Here is a 14,863-nt window from a genome sequence, read left to right as displayed (position 1 = left end):
GGGATCCTCTCTTCCCAGAAGTCTTTCCTGACTCCCAGACCAGGTTAGGTGCCCCCACAGGGCCCCCAAGTCCCATGGACCCCCCAACTCTGCCCAATTTACATCATCCCTGATTGGGAACAGGTCTGTGTCCCCCCACTTGACTGTGAACCCTGGGAGGGGGAGCTTGAGGCTGTCTCGGTCTCTGCAGTGTCCCCAGCCCTGGACACATAATATTGTATGCGTCTGCTCAGTCACGTCCGACTTTGTTTGAACTAAGTAATAGTTCGAAATTAATAAGTTAGCACATTTTTGAGCTAATTAATAAATTAAGGGATCCCATTATGACAAATCCCCCTGCTTAGTCATTTACTAAGACACCTAACCTCTGGACCAGTACTTCAATTCTCAAAGTGCTTGCTGCTATGCGAATGAGAGTGGGCTTGGATCTTGCAATGGGGATGGCTCAGTGTATCTGTGGACGAAGTGGCAATATCTTTGGTTTAGTCAGTCTTGGGTTGTCCCCAATATGTTCCTCACTCAGAAGATGTGATCATGTGAAAAAGCAAAAGGAAACTCATCTTCACTGTAAAGTGATCCAAGCTTTATGATTCACATAACCCTGAGGACTCCCAATGTACCTGAGTGGTCTTCAACAGTTCAAGTTTTTTTCTACCTCTCACTTTTGCTCAGGCCAACCCCAGAGCATTACATGGTCAAGTATAAATTCTTCCCTCACCTGGAAACCTCCCTGAGCCTTTAGTATTTTGGTATCAGACACCTCATGGCTAATATTCTGCCTCATTACTTCTTCAAGGAGGAGGTACAGCCTGTCTGTGTGGGAAGTCCTCCTGACTGTCTAGCCTCCCTCCATCCTGCTGTTGACTGATTCACTATAAGAGTTCCAGCATATGTGTGTGTGTGTGGTCCTGTAGCAATCTAACCTTACTCCCTCCTGCTGAAAGGAAGGCAGATGATGGGTGTCAGGAGCAAAGAGACCCTGAAGCTTGGTGGATACATTTTTAAGAGCTTTTTATTGGCGACAGTGCAGAACCACGAGGAGGAGGGTAGCGGCCCAGTGCCAGCCAGCCCCAGCCCCCGGGGGATCAGGTGCAAAATACAAAAAGAATCACAAATACAGCATGGGGGGGGGGGGGTTGGGGATTCAATACATTGTGGTCTGCAGGGGCAGGCCCTGCTCACAGCATCACACTCGCACCCAGAATTCTCAAAGATACAGATTGCAAAAATCTATAATCCCTCAGGCTTACTCACAAAAATAAAATATCAGGTCCCCAACAAACCCAGAGTCAGAAGACGGCTGGAGAACCAGGGACAGTCACATGGAAAGAGTCAGGTAAAAACTGGCAGAGAACAGACAGAGGCGGGAGAGACTCAGGAAGGAGATAGCCAGAAATGGCCAGAAAACAACCAGAGACAGCCAGAAAAGAGACAGCTAGAGACAGAGGCAGCCGGAGACAGGCAGCCTGGAAGTTTCCAGAAGCAGTGTTTCCAATTCAACGGCATGGCTTTGAGGGCCAACGTGATCTAGGCCAAGGATGCAGAAGCGCTCACACACTCACACGCGCGCGCACACACTCATATATAATATATTTATTTATACATAATAGATATAAGTGTCTTTCGCAAATCAAGAAAGGGATAAATAGCCATGGAAGTGGGTTGGGGGCGTCTGGGTTCAGGGCGGGAGCCGCAGGACGGGGCAGTGGAATGTTTTCCATGCAGCACAGAGGGCGGCGTGACCCACCCCATATTAAAAAATATCAATTGGCCTCATGATACAATCCTCATGAGGGGAAACACAGGGAAAGGCAGGGTTAGGGAACCTAAACCGAAAATTGGGGCTGGGGCTGGGCGAGGGGAAGCTGGGATCTCAGGGAACCCAGCCCCTTGGAGTTTGCCAGTCCAAAAATATTAGGGGGTGGTGGGGGTCAAAGCCTCAGCCTTTAAATCTTCTCCGGGAAAATGTCGGGGACCCCTGGCGATCTCCCCCTGCTCTCTTTCTAGAAAGGTTGTCGGAGGCCAAGGCAAGGGAGAAGTTGGCGTCCTAGGCTGGGATAGGGTGACAGGCCTTAAAGAAAAAGGCCAGGGCTTGGTCTGGGGCGCGGAGAAGGGGGGGGGGGGTCCTGAGGAGAGAGGCCACGTGGATGGATAACTGTCATCCCCTCTTGATTCTGTCACCCCCTCGAGTCTAACTCATTTTGAGGGGAGAAAGGAGGCAGATGGGGGAGGGGAGACCACGGAAAGGCTTTGAGGAGTCGGGGGCACAATCCCTCCGGAGGGGTTCTGTCCCACCTGGCTCCCCCCACAATCCGGCCAACTCGTTTCACAGTATAAAACACTCCAGCAGGACAGGCATCACAGCGCCCCCTGCTGCCTGAATCAGAGAGGCCCAACAAGGAAGGCCAGGAGGGGAGGCTGTGGGAGGTGGGTGGCGGGCATGGGGAGAGTAATACTGTAATCAGGAAGGAGGGCTGGGGGCTGGATGTTGGGGGAAGCTTAGGAGGTGGGAAATTCAAAATCGGAGCCAGTTTTGCCGGCATGGAGCAGCTGGACGGTCAGGGAGGGAGGTTCACATTTCAGACTAGGTCTGGGTGGAAGGAAGATTATCAAAGGGGGGGGGCATCAACTTCCCTTTAAAGGGGGGCTCAATTCGGAGGAGGATCGAAGCACGTGGAAATGTTGGATAAATAAGCTGAGGTCGTGGGGGGCGGCAGGGAGAACCAGCCTAGTCACCCCTGGAAGGGTGGGCGTAGGAGAAACACTTTGGGGGTTCGGTGGCATTTCCTTGTTGGGCCTCTCTGGAGATAACTCCAACCCACCCACAGCCCACTGCCAACACCCCGCTCCCTCCAGCCCAAAGGTGGGCATCGCCCCCGCCCCCACCCCCCATCCCGAGGTTGGGTCCAAATGAAACGGCCCACAGGCAGCAGTGGGCAGCCTGGGGGGTGTCCATCCCCTCCCCACCCCGTGCCCCCAGAGTCACCAGCTCTCTGGCCTCGCCGGGCCGGCAGAAACAAGAGGCAGCACAAAACACAAGGAAGTCCTCCTGTCCGATGGCAGCGGCAGCAGAGGGTCAAGCAGGAGAGGCAGGGAAACCACACGCCCGCTTTGTCTCTTCCCCTCTCCTCCAGTTCCTCCGCGTCCAAATCTCTCTCCCTTGTGTGTGTGTTTGTTTTGTCTAAAGTTCACAGAGCAAGAAGGGAGGGCGAGTTCAGGGGGTCGGAAGGCTGGTCACTGCCGCTGGTGCGTTGGGCGCCGGCGAACGTGGAGACCTCCGGGCAGGTGAGGACAAACGAGGAAGTGTACGAAGGGTTAACAACGGGGAAGGGGTCGCCGAGGACTTGAACTTCACTGTGTGTAAAGAGAGAAGCTGTCAGGTTGGGGGGTGCGTCTTGGCTGGTCTGGAAGGGCAGGGGCGGTGGTGGCGGGGGCGGCAGCAGCCAGCTGAAACCATCTTCCTTAGTGGATGCTGACCCCGGCAAATCTCTCACCTCCGCCAGCGGGCCCGGCCCGGGCCCCCCGGGCCCCTCTTCGTAGGGGATCTTGCAGCCCGGTTTGTGGGCCACCAGCACAAACTCCAGACGTTCCTTCTCCTTTTGGAGCTCGGCAATCTCCGACTCCAGCTCCGCCTTTTCTTCCTCTAGCTGGTCTGTCTCCTGAGGTCCCCGATGACCACGGCGGAGCACGGAGGAGAGCAAGGAAGGAGGAAAAGGCCGTGAGCGACTGGAGAAGGTGGGTCATGGCTGAAACCAGTTCTCCTACTCCCGATTGAAAGACTCCCTGAGGTAGAGGCCTGGTGTGCTAGGGGACTTGGGGGAGGGGTCTTGCCTTCTAGGACCCTCAGTCTCCCCATCTGTCCAGTGGTTGTTTGGCAAAGGGCCAGGTACACAGAGGAAGTCTCTGGTTGCAAGAGGCACTCGGAGGGTTGTTGAATGAACCAACCATCCTCACGTGGTTTTCATGCCCCCTATTCACCTCATTACCCTTTCCCCTCTGCCTCCCAGGGAAGAGACCAGGTAGCTTAGGGAAGTAGACAATTTCCCTGGTTTCCTCCAAGGTGAGCAGGTCACCCTACAAGCGTAACGTAGAAAACTCTCAGACTGAGGTAGGGCATGAAAATTGAGGGGCACCTTGGCACAGGCCACCAGCCCAAGATAGAACTACAGGTGGCAGGGGCAGATGGTGGGGGAATTGACATAGGATTAAAGGATTTTGTTCCTCAGACTCTCCAGAATGTTAAAGCTAGGAGATTCAATGAGGAGTTGAAGAGATGGAAAACTGAGGCAAAAAGGGTTATCACTTGCCCAAGACCAAAAAAGGGACATGACTGAAGCATCCCTCTATTAAAGGTCGCTCCTAGGTCCCCCTCAGGATAAAGTGAAGGCCAGGCAAGTGGTCAGGGGCGTGAGGGGGTCATCAACCAGGACAGGGACTGGCCAGGAGTATGTGAGGGTCAGTGTGTGTGAGCTGGCTGACCCCATCTGTATCCAGTTCCACATGTGGAACCTCTTGCTCTCAGTTCAGGACAGAGGCACAGGTGGTGGTGGGCAGCAGAAGATAGGGAGAGAGAGCCCCCCTTCAGCCTTCCCTCAGCCCACCCCACCCCAGGGACCACCCTCACCGCCTGGAGTCGGTCAGTCAGCTCCCTTCGCCGGTTCCTACACTTTGCTGCTGCCAGTTTGTTTCGTTCTCGGCGAACCCTTCTCTTCTCCTCCTCCTCTGGGGTGAGCTGAGTAGGAGAAATAGAGATGGTGAGATCTGGGGACACGGTGTACCCCCCCTCCATGCTGAACCTCCTCTTCGTCAAGAACCCCCAGGAGTCAGAAACGGACCAAGTCCTCACTGTGGGGAGGAGGACAGGGTTTCTGCAGCATTGAGGCTGCAGGTGGTCCTTCATCCAAAGAGTGGGAAAGTTCCTGCCTCTCTCGCTTCCTCCCTGCCAGCCCCCAGAGCAAGCTCTGATGCTCCTTACTCACCGTCTCCTCTCGGGGTCTCCTAGGCCGGGCTCGAGCTGGGCGGGAAGGCCCAGGTCCACTGGTGGTTCCACTGGTGGAAGGCCCACCACTGCCACTCGCTCCGCCACTGCTGTAGCCACTCAGGCCCGGTGTGGAGTAACTGGTTCCTGGCATGTCGTAGGGGTCAACGGCCGGGGGCTGGGAGGCCAGTGGCTGCCCCTGGGACTGGGCCATGGAAGAGATGAGGGTGGGTTGCACAAGCCACTGGAGGTCCTGGCTGGTTGTGATCGCGGTGACCGTGGGCACGAAGGAACCGGGCATTTCCCCAAGACCGGCGCACTCCTACGGGGTGACACATACACACACAGGCGTAGACACACAAACAGAGACACCGACACACACACACCCAACACACATACACACACCGACCCGGTGAGTGAGCACAGGGCCAGCGGGTGTGGATGTGTGTGTCACAGGCAAAAAGCCACAACACCCACCCTTCCACTACACCGTGACGCAGTGGTTAATGAGGATTTCTGTGCAACTGGCTTCTACCTCCTCCTTCTTCCTCGGGGAAAGGTTGCACGGTTCCAGCGGGTGGTGAATCACACCCCGGGTTGGTGACTCTTAGGTGTGGGGGGTGGGGAGGAGGCTGGACACAGCCGGGTGACAGAACCCCCGGGATGGAGTCACAGCCACACACACAGCCACAACACCCCACCCCCACCCCAGAGGCAAGGGGAGGGAGAGGGAGAGGCCTTAGGCTAAGCCTTCCTCTACACTCACACACATATACACACCCCTTTGAGCGCAGGGATAAGGGACTAGAGGGTCCATGAGACCCCCGTGCAGGGGCGGGGGGTCCCAGTTAAAAGAGTGTTGGGGGACGGGTCTAGGAGTTTAGAACAACGTTTCAAGTAATTGTCTCTCCCCAGAGTGAGACTGACGAGAGACAGGTTACGGTGGGCAGACAAGGACAGCAAGTGAGCAGCCAGGCTCCCACAGACTGTCGCGGAGGCGGGGTGGGGTAGGTCCTGAGACCCCAAGCCCTAGCAGCGCTCATGTCCTCCCCCCACCCCCAAAATATAATCCTAGAACTGCTCGGAAGGCTCAACTACTCTCGCGGGGGGCGTGGTGAGGGATGGGCTGGCTCACTGGCCAATCAGCGCCCGGGAAACTCAGAGGGGGCGGGGCTCCTGGAGACCACCTGGCTGGATCCCCCCGGGCTAGCGGCTTTAGTCCTATTTTCTGACACACCGGAGGCACCCGGCGTCCGGAGCAGAGGGAGTGAGAATGTGTCTGTGTGTGCCTGGAGAGGTGGGTGACGGTCACTACGTCTTCCAAAGGAACCCTGGCACACAGACACGCTCTGACCCTGAGAGCGGAGGGACAGGATCCCTGCCAGGTCCTTGCGGACTCATTGGGTGGCAGAAGATCGCTACTGTGGCGACAGGAATCCCCTCGCTCTGCCTCTAGAGGCCCATGAAAGAGACCCTAGCGCCGGAGAACCACAGGTTCCGGGGACGAACTGTGGGAAGGAAACTGCGCCCTACAAATAGGAAGCGAAAGTTGATTGGCCACAGCTCGTGCCGCGGCGGCCAATCGGGACGCCGAGCTGCCCCCTCCCTTAGCAACGTGGCCCGGCGTTCCAAAATAGAACGCTCCCGGGACGTCAGGGGCGGGGCGGACGAAGGGGGCGCCACGCGCCGTGCGTGCCCCGCGTCAGACGGAGGATTCCAGCGCGTCAGCCGTTACGCACGGGTCCCCCGTTACGTCTCCGCGCAGGAGGCGGAGGCAGCGCCACCGAGGGTTCGAGGCCCGCCTTCCCGCTGGATCGAGGGTGACCCGGCGCTGGAGTAGGCGCTAGGATGGAGGAGGAAAAAGAGAGGAGGCTACTGGAAGCTTCCCCCACCTGCCTAACCGCTCTAGCTTCAGGTTGGTGACCTGAGTGGGGGGCAGTCCCCGAACGGGCTAAAAGTTCTCAGCCCTGCTACCTCACACACGTTGCACTGAACGGCGCGCTCTCCCCACCCCCAAAGCTCACCCCTCTGTGTTCCCTCCCTGCGCTCCACGCACACAACCAATTGCAAGCACGTCCGGACTCTGCAGTTTGCAAAGTGCGCCGTGAGCCTACTCCCTGTCTGATCCTAGATTTATTTGGGGTGAGGGGATTGCTCGCGCCACCCTTGAATTTAAATTTATAAACCACAAAGCAGTAACCCAGCCCTCTAGAACTTACCTGGGAGGCGGCGGCGGTGGGTGGACTGCCGAAGGAGTCCACCGAGGACAGATACTGAGACTCGGCGGAGGGTGAGGAGCTGCACCGGGAGCCGGAGTCGTAGTCTCCGGGGAAAGCTTGAAACATTTCCCTGGGCACAGGGGGGCCCCTGTGACCACGCTGAGGTCGCCGGGAAGCCAAGGCTATGGCCGGGTGGGGGAAGAAAGGTGCGAGTCCGGGGTGAGCCGAGCGCGTCCCCAAAGTGCGCTGTCCGGGGAAACTCAGGGCGGGGGCAGCGTCCCGCTCCAACAATGGCAAAGTTTCCGTGTAATTCCTTTGCGGTGCCCAGGCCCCCACAAGATGCCGCTGTGCCTCCTGGTAGTCTACGTTCCGTAGGACCCGGGGGCGAGGGGGGATCGCTCCCCCAGAGGCGGAAAGCGCTGTCCTGCTGTACAGAATCTGCTTCGGGTGCGATCCCCTCCACGCGTCCGGCGGGTCCCACGGGGGAGGAGGGAGTAGTAAAGACGAAAAAAAAAGTCGATCCTCCGAAATAAAATGTAGAATTATCTAGAAGAATCCTTCCAAAAACTTTCCGGAAGAAAATAAACCTAATTTCACAGCCCCCAAGAAGAAGAACCACAACAATCAAGTTCCAGCTCCGCGTGTCCCAGTCTTGACCGTAGATCTCAGTCTTATGAATGAAGCTCGGAGCCGCCAGCCTGTATTTATATGCCCAGGGCCCGGCCCCCTTGTTGACGTCACCCGTCCCTCACTCGGCAAACTTCTCGATATCTCCGGCCCTTGTGAACCCAGCCCCGCACCGTCCGGCAAGAGGTCTGTCTTAGCCTCGATCTGATCATCTGCATCACCCTCGTGGCCTTGGGGGTCTTGGGGGCTGCATTCTGGACCACTCGGCGGGAGGGGATCCCGGCCGGTCTCCCCGGAGTTCCTGTGACGCAATTAGCCATATAAGGAGCTCGGCCGGCGCGGCTGAGTGTTTGTTTGGTATCCTAGCAATTACGTCAGAGGGAATCCCTCGCTCGCTCGCGCGCTCACCCGGCGCGCCTGCGGAACCCGCCCGCGCCTGCGCAGTCCAGTGCCGCCCGGGGGACGGGGGAGGGCTGGTATTAATAGGTTATTAGACTAATCCGGCAAAGGATCCCGGCTGGGGAGACCCCAACTTGGGGGTCCATATCCCTCTGGCCGCCCCTCCCATTTCCCCTGATGGTGCAGCGCCCTCTCTCGAGAGGAAGGTCAATCTTCAAAAGGAGACTCTGGGTCTGTGGTTGTAGTCACATAGGCGAGGAAACTGAGTCCCGAGACAGGAGAAAGTGGAGGTGCGGGTGGAGTCCCTAGGCTCGTACGAGCTTCTGCCCTGACTAGTTGTGCAACCTTGAAAAAAAATTTGTTTTTTCTTCTCTCTGAACTTCAGCTTAACTTTTCCCGGATGGACAAAGAGTGTGTATCTTGGACCCTACTGACCCCAGAGGTGCGGCGTTTGGGAGGTACGCGGGTTTGGGGGGGAAGGGGAATGAAACTTGAGGTGAAGTGTCCCTGCTGCTGCTGCTGGTGCTCCCCTTTCTGCTTTATAATCTTATTCATAGTCAGAAATATGTGTGACGGCGGTGGAGGGGTGGGGTGGGAAATAAATGATAGTAACAATAATGATATAATAATAATAATAGATGCCACGTATTTAGCATTTACCAAATACCGGCCCTTGTACTAAGCCTTTCAATACAACGTTTTCAATCCTTGTACAGCTTCAGAAGTTTAAGGGAGGAAAATCTTCATTTTATAAAAGAGGGAAAGGATAAATCACGACTTGCCCAAGATCTCAAGAAATTCAAACCCAGAATTCTCGTTCTGTTCCTCCGAGAGCTGCCTGTTTCAGTGACACTCCCTGAAAAACCTGGGTGTTGGGATTATTGAAATAACAACTTCCAGTGGTGGGGAGTGATACACCTTGCAAACCTCTTCCTGTCTGCTCACAGCATACACTATTATAACCCAGGTTTCGGGTCGGGCTTGGGGGGCGATGGCGGGGCCAGGGGGTAGGGGTGGGTGGGAGCAAGCTGCTTACTTGGCTATCCAGTTAGGAAATGTGGTTCAAGAGTCTAATTAAGGTATTTCAGACCCTGCTAGGAAATGTGGTTCAAGAGTCTAATTAGGGTATTTCGGACCCGGAAGCCTCCAACTCTTTGGCACATAGTGGTAAGGATCTCACCAGCTGCTTCATAAACCTGAGTTCCTGGCATTTCCTTCCCAGGTTGGAGCCTGGCTCAGCCAGGGCACAGAGGAAGAAGCACCTTAAAACTGTTGAATCCCACAGGCCCAGAGAGGGGGAGGGCTGGCTCCTGGTCACACATTAGGTATGAAGCCAAGTTGGAGGGGTTAGGTCTTCCTCATTCCCAGGAGACTTTTGATTCCCTGTCCCCAAAGTGGGGAGGAGGGAGGGAGATGGGGAATGCTGGAGGGACATGGGCTCAATACAGGGAGGTTGAGAAAAAAGCCCAGCCACAAACAACGCATTAAAGTGGGGAGGAGGGAGGGAGATGGCGAAGGCTGAAGGGACAGGGGCTCAATACTGGGAGGTTGAGAAAAAAGCCCAGCCTCAAACACCTCGTTCCCCCACGCCCCCTCTGTCTGCCACCAGTCTGGGAGTAGGGAGGGGACTAGGAGATGACACAGCAACCACCAGCAGGCAGTGACTCGGCTCCAGCATCAGACAGGGAGTGACCCCTCATTCCTGTTCTGTCCAAGCCCCTCATCTCCTCTCCCACGGAATAAAGGAGACACATAAATGCCTACCTTCGCTGCTCAGAGACCTTCATACCCCAACCGAGGTGGCCTCTATGACCACACAACTGCTGGCATGTCCTCAAAGGGGCATACTTGGCATTCAGGTTTCACACGTATACAGACACACACACACACACCACACATAGAAACACACCTTCACATGGTTACCAACACATGTGACAGGCACATCCTCACTATAGATACTTGTGGTTGCTCTTTACACACAATGACAATTGTGTGTTAATTCTTTTGAGCACTTGCATTAATTTATTTAATTCTCACAACACTCCTAGGAAGTAGGAACTATCATTTTGCAGGCAAGGAAATAGAGGCCCAGAGAGGTGAAGTCACTTGCCTCGAGTCACACAGCAAATTAGTGGCAGAGCTAGGATAAGAATGTAGCCCCTGCTTTTAATTATTATTAAATGAGTTACATGTGTCGATATATTGACAGGCAGATGGTGACACTCATACAGGCACTGGGCATTTACTGCCCTCCTCCCCCCGCCCCCCGCCCCCCGCCCATAGGCAGACCCAGAAACTAGGTGCCTTGAGCTTACGTTCTGATCCCACCACTTAGTAGTTGGATAAACTTGAGCTGGTGAAGTCTGGAGCCTGTTTTCTGTTCTTGGAGAAGAGGAGAAATAGTGCCCAGCTTATGACGCTGGTGGGAGGATCATGTGAAGTGAATATCTTGGAACATGCCTGGCACAATGGAGGGGCTTGTTTTGTTTTTAAAACAAAGCCACCCTAGGACTTGCCTGGTGGTCCAGTGGTTAAGACCCTGCCCTTTCAAGGCAAGGTATGTGGGTTCAGTCCCTGGTCAGGGAACTAAGATCTCACATGCTGTCCTACCAAAAAAAAAAAAAATTAATTCATTTAAAAAATAAGTAACGATAAAAAATAAAACAAAGCCACCAGACACGCCAGGTCACATTGCCGTTTTCATGAGTCCTGAGTACTTTTGCCTTTGTGGGCCTGTTTCTCCATAAAGACATTTTTAAAAGTATTTCTTCATGACTGCATTGGTATAAAGACAAATACTGAATATTAAAACATTTCACTTGACCTAGAAGTTCAGTTCTTCTTGGGTTTTCTTGGGTTAGCCAAAAAGGTTGTTCGGGTTTTTCCAGAAGATATTAGGGAAAACCCCGAATGAACTTTTTGGCCAACCAAAGAAAAGAAATTAAACAGTTATATGGACCCCTAAAGTTATCATAGGTCCTAGTACCATGCTCTCTGCACCTAAGGGAAAAATTGGCCCTGGAGACACACCACACACACACACACACACACACACCCTCACATTCACGCAGTCTCACTTGAGCATATACGCAGACATGCCCTCGCAGCATGGCGGGGGCAAGGCATGTCTTCCTCCATGAGGCTCAATACCAGGGAGCTTCCAGGAGGAAGAGGAGGACTTGAGTGTAGGGGAGAGGGCGGGACCCCTGCCCTGGCTCCCAAGGGCTTGGGCTCTGCAGGTGATGGGGAGCAGGGGGAGCCCTGAGCCTCCTGTTCCTGTTGGGGGTGGGGAAGCAGCGACAGCTGCGGTTGCTCAGAGCATCCTGTAAACAGCCTGGGAGACCCAATTCTGCCAAAGGGAGCCCTCATTCTTTAATTCTTCCTTTGGCAAAACCCTTGCTACTGTGTTCCTCAATATCCCCACCCATAGGGCAAGAAGGTTAGATGGCCATGGGCTCTGAAAGTCCTTTCCGGCTCTGAAATTTAACAATAAAAATGACAAGGAGAGGCTTCCTGGTGGCTCCGTGGTGAAGCATCTGCCTGCCAATGCAGGAGACATGGGTTCGATCTCTGGTCTGGGAAGATCCCACTTGCTGTGGAGCAGCTAAGGCCCTGTGCCACAACTATTGAGCCTGTGCCCTAGAGCCAGGGACCGCACCTGTTGAACCCACGTGCCTAGAGCCTGTGCTCTGCAACAAGAGAACCCACTGCAAATGAGAAGGCCAAGCACTGCAACAAAGAATAGCCCCCACTCCCACAGCTGGAGAAAGCCTGCACAGAAGATCCAGCACAGCCCAAAATAAATAAATGAAATTATGAAAAAAAAAAGAGGAAGAACATACGGGAAGTAAACAGTTAGCTCTGCTCACATGAATTATCTCAGTTAATCCTCACACTACATCAGCCCCATAAGTAGGTTCTGATATTATCCCCATTGTACAGAGAAGGAAACCGAGGCACAGGGAGGTTAAACCTGAGAACAGGGTTTTTCAGCTGTTTCTGTGAAATCAAGCCAGCTGGGGAATCTGGTTACGACACGTGTCTGGTGTCGTCTTGTGTGTTTCCAGGCAGCCCCTGTGTGATTCCAAGGCTCTGGCTCTGGAAGACAGGCCTGTGAGAGTTTCTGAGGCGTGAGGGGGAGGGCGCACATGGGCGGGTGTAGGTCCTACTGCGGCGCCTGTGACCTCCAAGAGGGTAGAGCCGAGCTGGTTAGTAACTGCTGGCTCCTCTGGGCCCAGGGTTAAGTAGTGAGTGTCACTGGCTGGCTGGGCCCACTCTCCGTTGAGCTATCCTGGAGGCCTCCTGGAGGCGGTGTCTGTGGAGTTTCAGGGAAGCAGAGCATCCAAACTTGGGACTCAGCTTTCCTTTAGTACCCCTGCGTCCTGCATCCAAACTCCTCACTCACCACAGCCCACAAGGTCTGGCATGACCTGTCTGGGGCCAACCACTCCAGTCTCGCCTCCCCCTCCTCCTCTTCGTGTGGTCTGTCTCCCTGGTCTTCAGATCTTTGCATGTACTCTTCCCTCTGCCTGGAGCATGCCCCCTTTTCCTCCCTCTAGCTCATACTCTCTTCCTCCAGGTCTCAGCTCCTCTATTCCCTCCTCCAGGAAGCCCTCCCTGGGTTAGCACCCTTCCCTTGGAGAGCCCCCCTCCCCTCTATGCCTGTCTGGGTTCATCACTCTCTGGGGACAATCTGCTCTTCTTCATTGGGGTGTATTATTATTCAGACCTGAGTCGAGGTTGTCCAAGTCATAGCCACATCCCCAGCACAGTGCCAGGTACTCAGCAGGTGCTCAGTAAATATTTGTTGATTAAATGATTCTTCATCATCCACTCACTCACTCAGTTATCAACTCTGACAGACTGCCTTGGACAGAAACATATCTGTTCCTTTGCCATTTCATGGATTGAAGGGGGAAGATGCTATAGACTAATTGACAGGCGGGGCGGCTGTACACGGGTGTTGGGACCTGGCTCTCAGTGTTGATAAACAGTCGCCTGTCTGTCCTCCCTGTCTTTTCCCAGCTGAGCTGGTGACCCTGGGTCCTCCTAGGGTCGAGGTGGACACATCGTCAGGGGTGGGAAGGAGGAGGCTTGGTTTACAGAATCCAAACCGTGGAGACAAAAAGACAGACACACAGGCAGACAACACAAATGTGCATGCACACCTCTCACCTTTGTCTGCACAGACACACAAAGAACTAAGCGAACACACAGTCACACACACAGCTTAACACACGCTCTCGTGCACACACATTGCAGAAATGCACAGACACCACACAACAGATACTGACAGGCGCACAGCTCTACACACACAAACTGGCAGAGCTAGGCACCCCACTGCCACAGAGAGGCCCCCAGGGCTGTGGACTGGCAGAATTTCTTAGCCACCCACATTTGTGTGGAGGTTCCCGCCTCCAAGTCACTTGGACACAGGGAAGCTTCACATTCTTGCTCAAAGTTGCATACGAACCTGCAGAACAAGGCACACAGAGACACAGCATCACATACTCAGACCCCATTACTGTGTACCCTCTTTCCCACGCATGCTCACAGCTACACACACGCAGTTGCACGTGTGAGGGCATGCAGACACTGCTGAGCAGAGGCTACTCTCAGATGCTGACTTGTCTCAGGCCCTGGTCCAGAGGCCCTGTGAACCCCCTCACTGTGGGAGCCAACCTCTCACCCATCCTCAGACCCACACAGTGTGATGGTGTAGCACTGGCTATAACCACTCCAGGCATGGGGGTGGGGAGGTGGGAGCGCTTAGGGAGGCCTGAGCAAGTCAGGACTTGCTGGTGGAGGTGGGTCTGGGCAACTGCTGTCAGATCCTGAAAAGATTTAGATAAGGAGGGAGTCTGTGAAAACACTCTCTCCCTACTACAGACATCCAAGACCAAAGAAGAGGAAGCAGGAGAGCCTGCAGGAAGCTAAAAGGAAGGACTGGACCAAGGTGGATGACAGTTTTGGAGACCTTTCCAGCTGCACTTTGAATGAAAATAATAGTAGTAATAATATAGCTGGCAGTCACTTGAGAAAACTAACCATGTGCCTGTTGCTCCTTACAGATCCGCTGTATTTTCTTGTTTAAGTCTTCTGATACACTATAAGGAGGGCACTAGCAGTGTGACTCTGGGCAGGCAACTTCTCTGATCTCAGTTTCCTCATCTGTAAAGTGGAGATAATAACAGCACCTCCCTCCTAGCGTTTTGAGGAATAAATGAGTTTGTATGTAAAAATGCCTAGAACAGTGCCTGGCAGAAAATAAGTTCCCTGTAAGTGTAAGCTGCAATGGCAATAATTATTATTATCCCCTTTCAACGGATCAGGAAACTGAGGCCAGGAGCCCTTAGGGAACTTGCCCAACCTGCAGGTTTGTGTGAAGTGAAGACTGGTTCCGACACTGGTAGTGAGGCTCTGGGGTAGTAGGTGGGGGAGGCAGGGCATCCCCACTTTGGGGTGTGTGTGCTTGCGTGCATGTGTGCGTGAGCACACGTAGGGTGATTCCATTGTTCTCTGCGCAAACACCCAGACCCCATCCCACCCCCAGCAGGTCATCTAACTGCTAGCCACAACCCACAGTCTCACAGTCATACCCAGTGCGGGTTTCCTCTTTATGGCCCAGGGGCCTCCCCAC

General features: G+C 54.3%; 1 protein-coding gene across 2 annotated transcripts; it reads right to left on the bottom strand.

Moving 5' to 3' along the window:
- Positions 1-2,980: 2,980 nt before the first annotated feature.
- FOSB (FosB proto-oncogene, AP-1 transcription factor subunit) lies at positions 2,981-7,848 on the bottom strand. Of its 2 annotated transcripts, XM_052656289.1 has the most exons (5): positions 7,198-7,848; positions 4,980-5,300; positions 4,625-4,732; positions 3,495-3,659; positions 3,230-3,354 (listed from the first exon to the last, which is right to left on the bottom strand). In XM_052656289.1, the coding sequence occupies exons 1-5, from the start codon at positions 7,321-7,323 to the stop codon at positions 3,352-3,354; spliced, it is 723 nt and encodes a 240-aa protein (XP_052512249.1). In that variant the 5' UTR covers positions 7,324-7,848; the 3' UTR covers positions 3,230-3,351. The 2 variants fall into 2 exon arrangements, with proteins under 2 accessions (XP_052512248.1, XP_052512249.1); XM_052656288.1 differs by having other exon boundaries at positions 2,981-3,659.
- Positions 7,849-14,863: the final 7,015 nt, after the last annotated feature.

This window comes from Budorcas taxicolor, chromosome 18 (assembly GCF_023091745.1).
Source record: "Budorcas taxicolor isolate Tak-1 chromosome 18, Takin1.1, whole genome shotgun sequence".
Taxonomy (NCBI): domain Eukaryota; kingdom Metazoa; phylum Chordata; class Mammalia; order Artiodactyla; family Bovidae; genus Budorcas; species Budorcas taxicolor.
This window is presented reverse-complemented; position numbering and strand designations above follow the sequence as displayed.

What these genes read in the sequence shown, in the direction of transcription:
- FOSB (XM_052656288.1), bottom strand. Translation starts at nt 7,323, where the DNA reads ATGTTTCAAGCTTTCCCCGGAGACTACGACTCCGGCTCCCGGTGCAGC. An exon ending in CCACCGCCGCCGCCTCCCAG is followed by an intron (nt 5,301 to 7,197) that starts GTAAGTTCTAGA and finishes GTCACCCCGTAG; the next exon opens with GAGTGCGCCGGTCTTGGGGA. An exon ending in GGAGACCCCGAGAGGAGACG is followed by an intron (nt 4,733 to 4,979) that starts GTGAGTAAGGAG and finishes TCTCCTACTCAG; the next exon opens with CTCACCCCAGAGGAGGAGGA.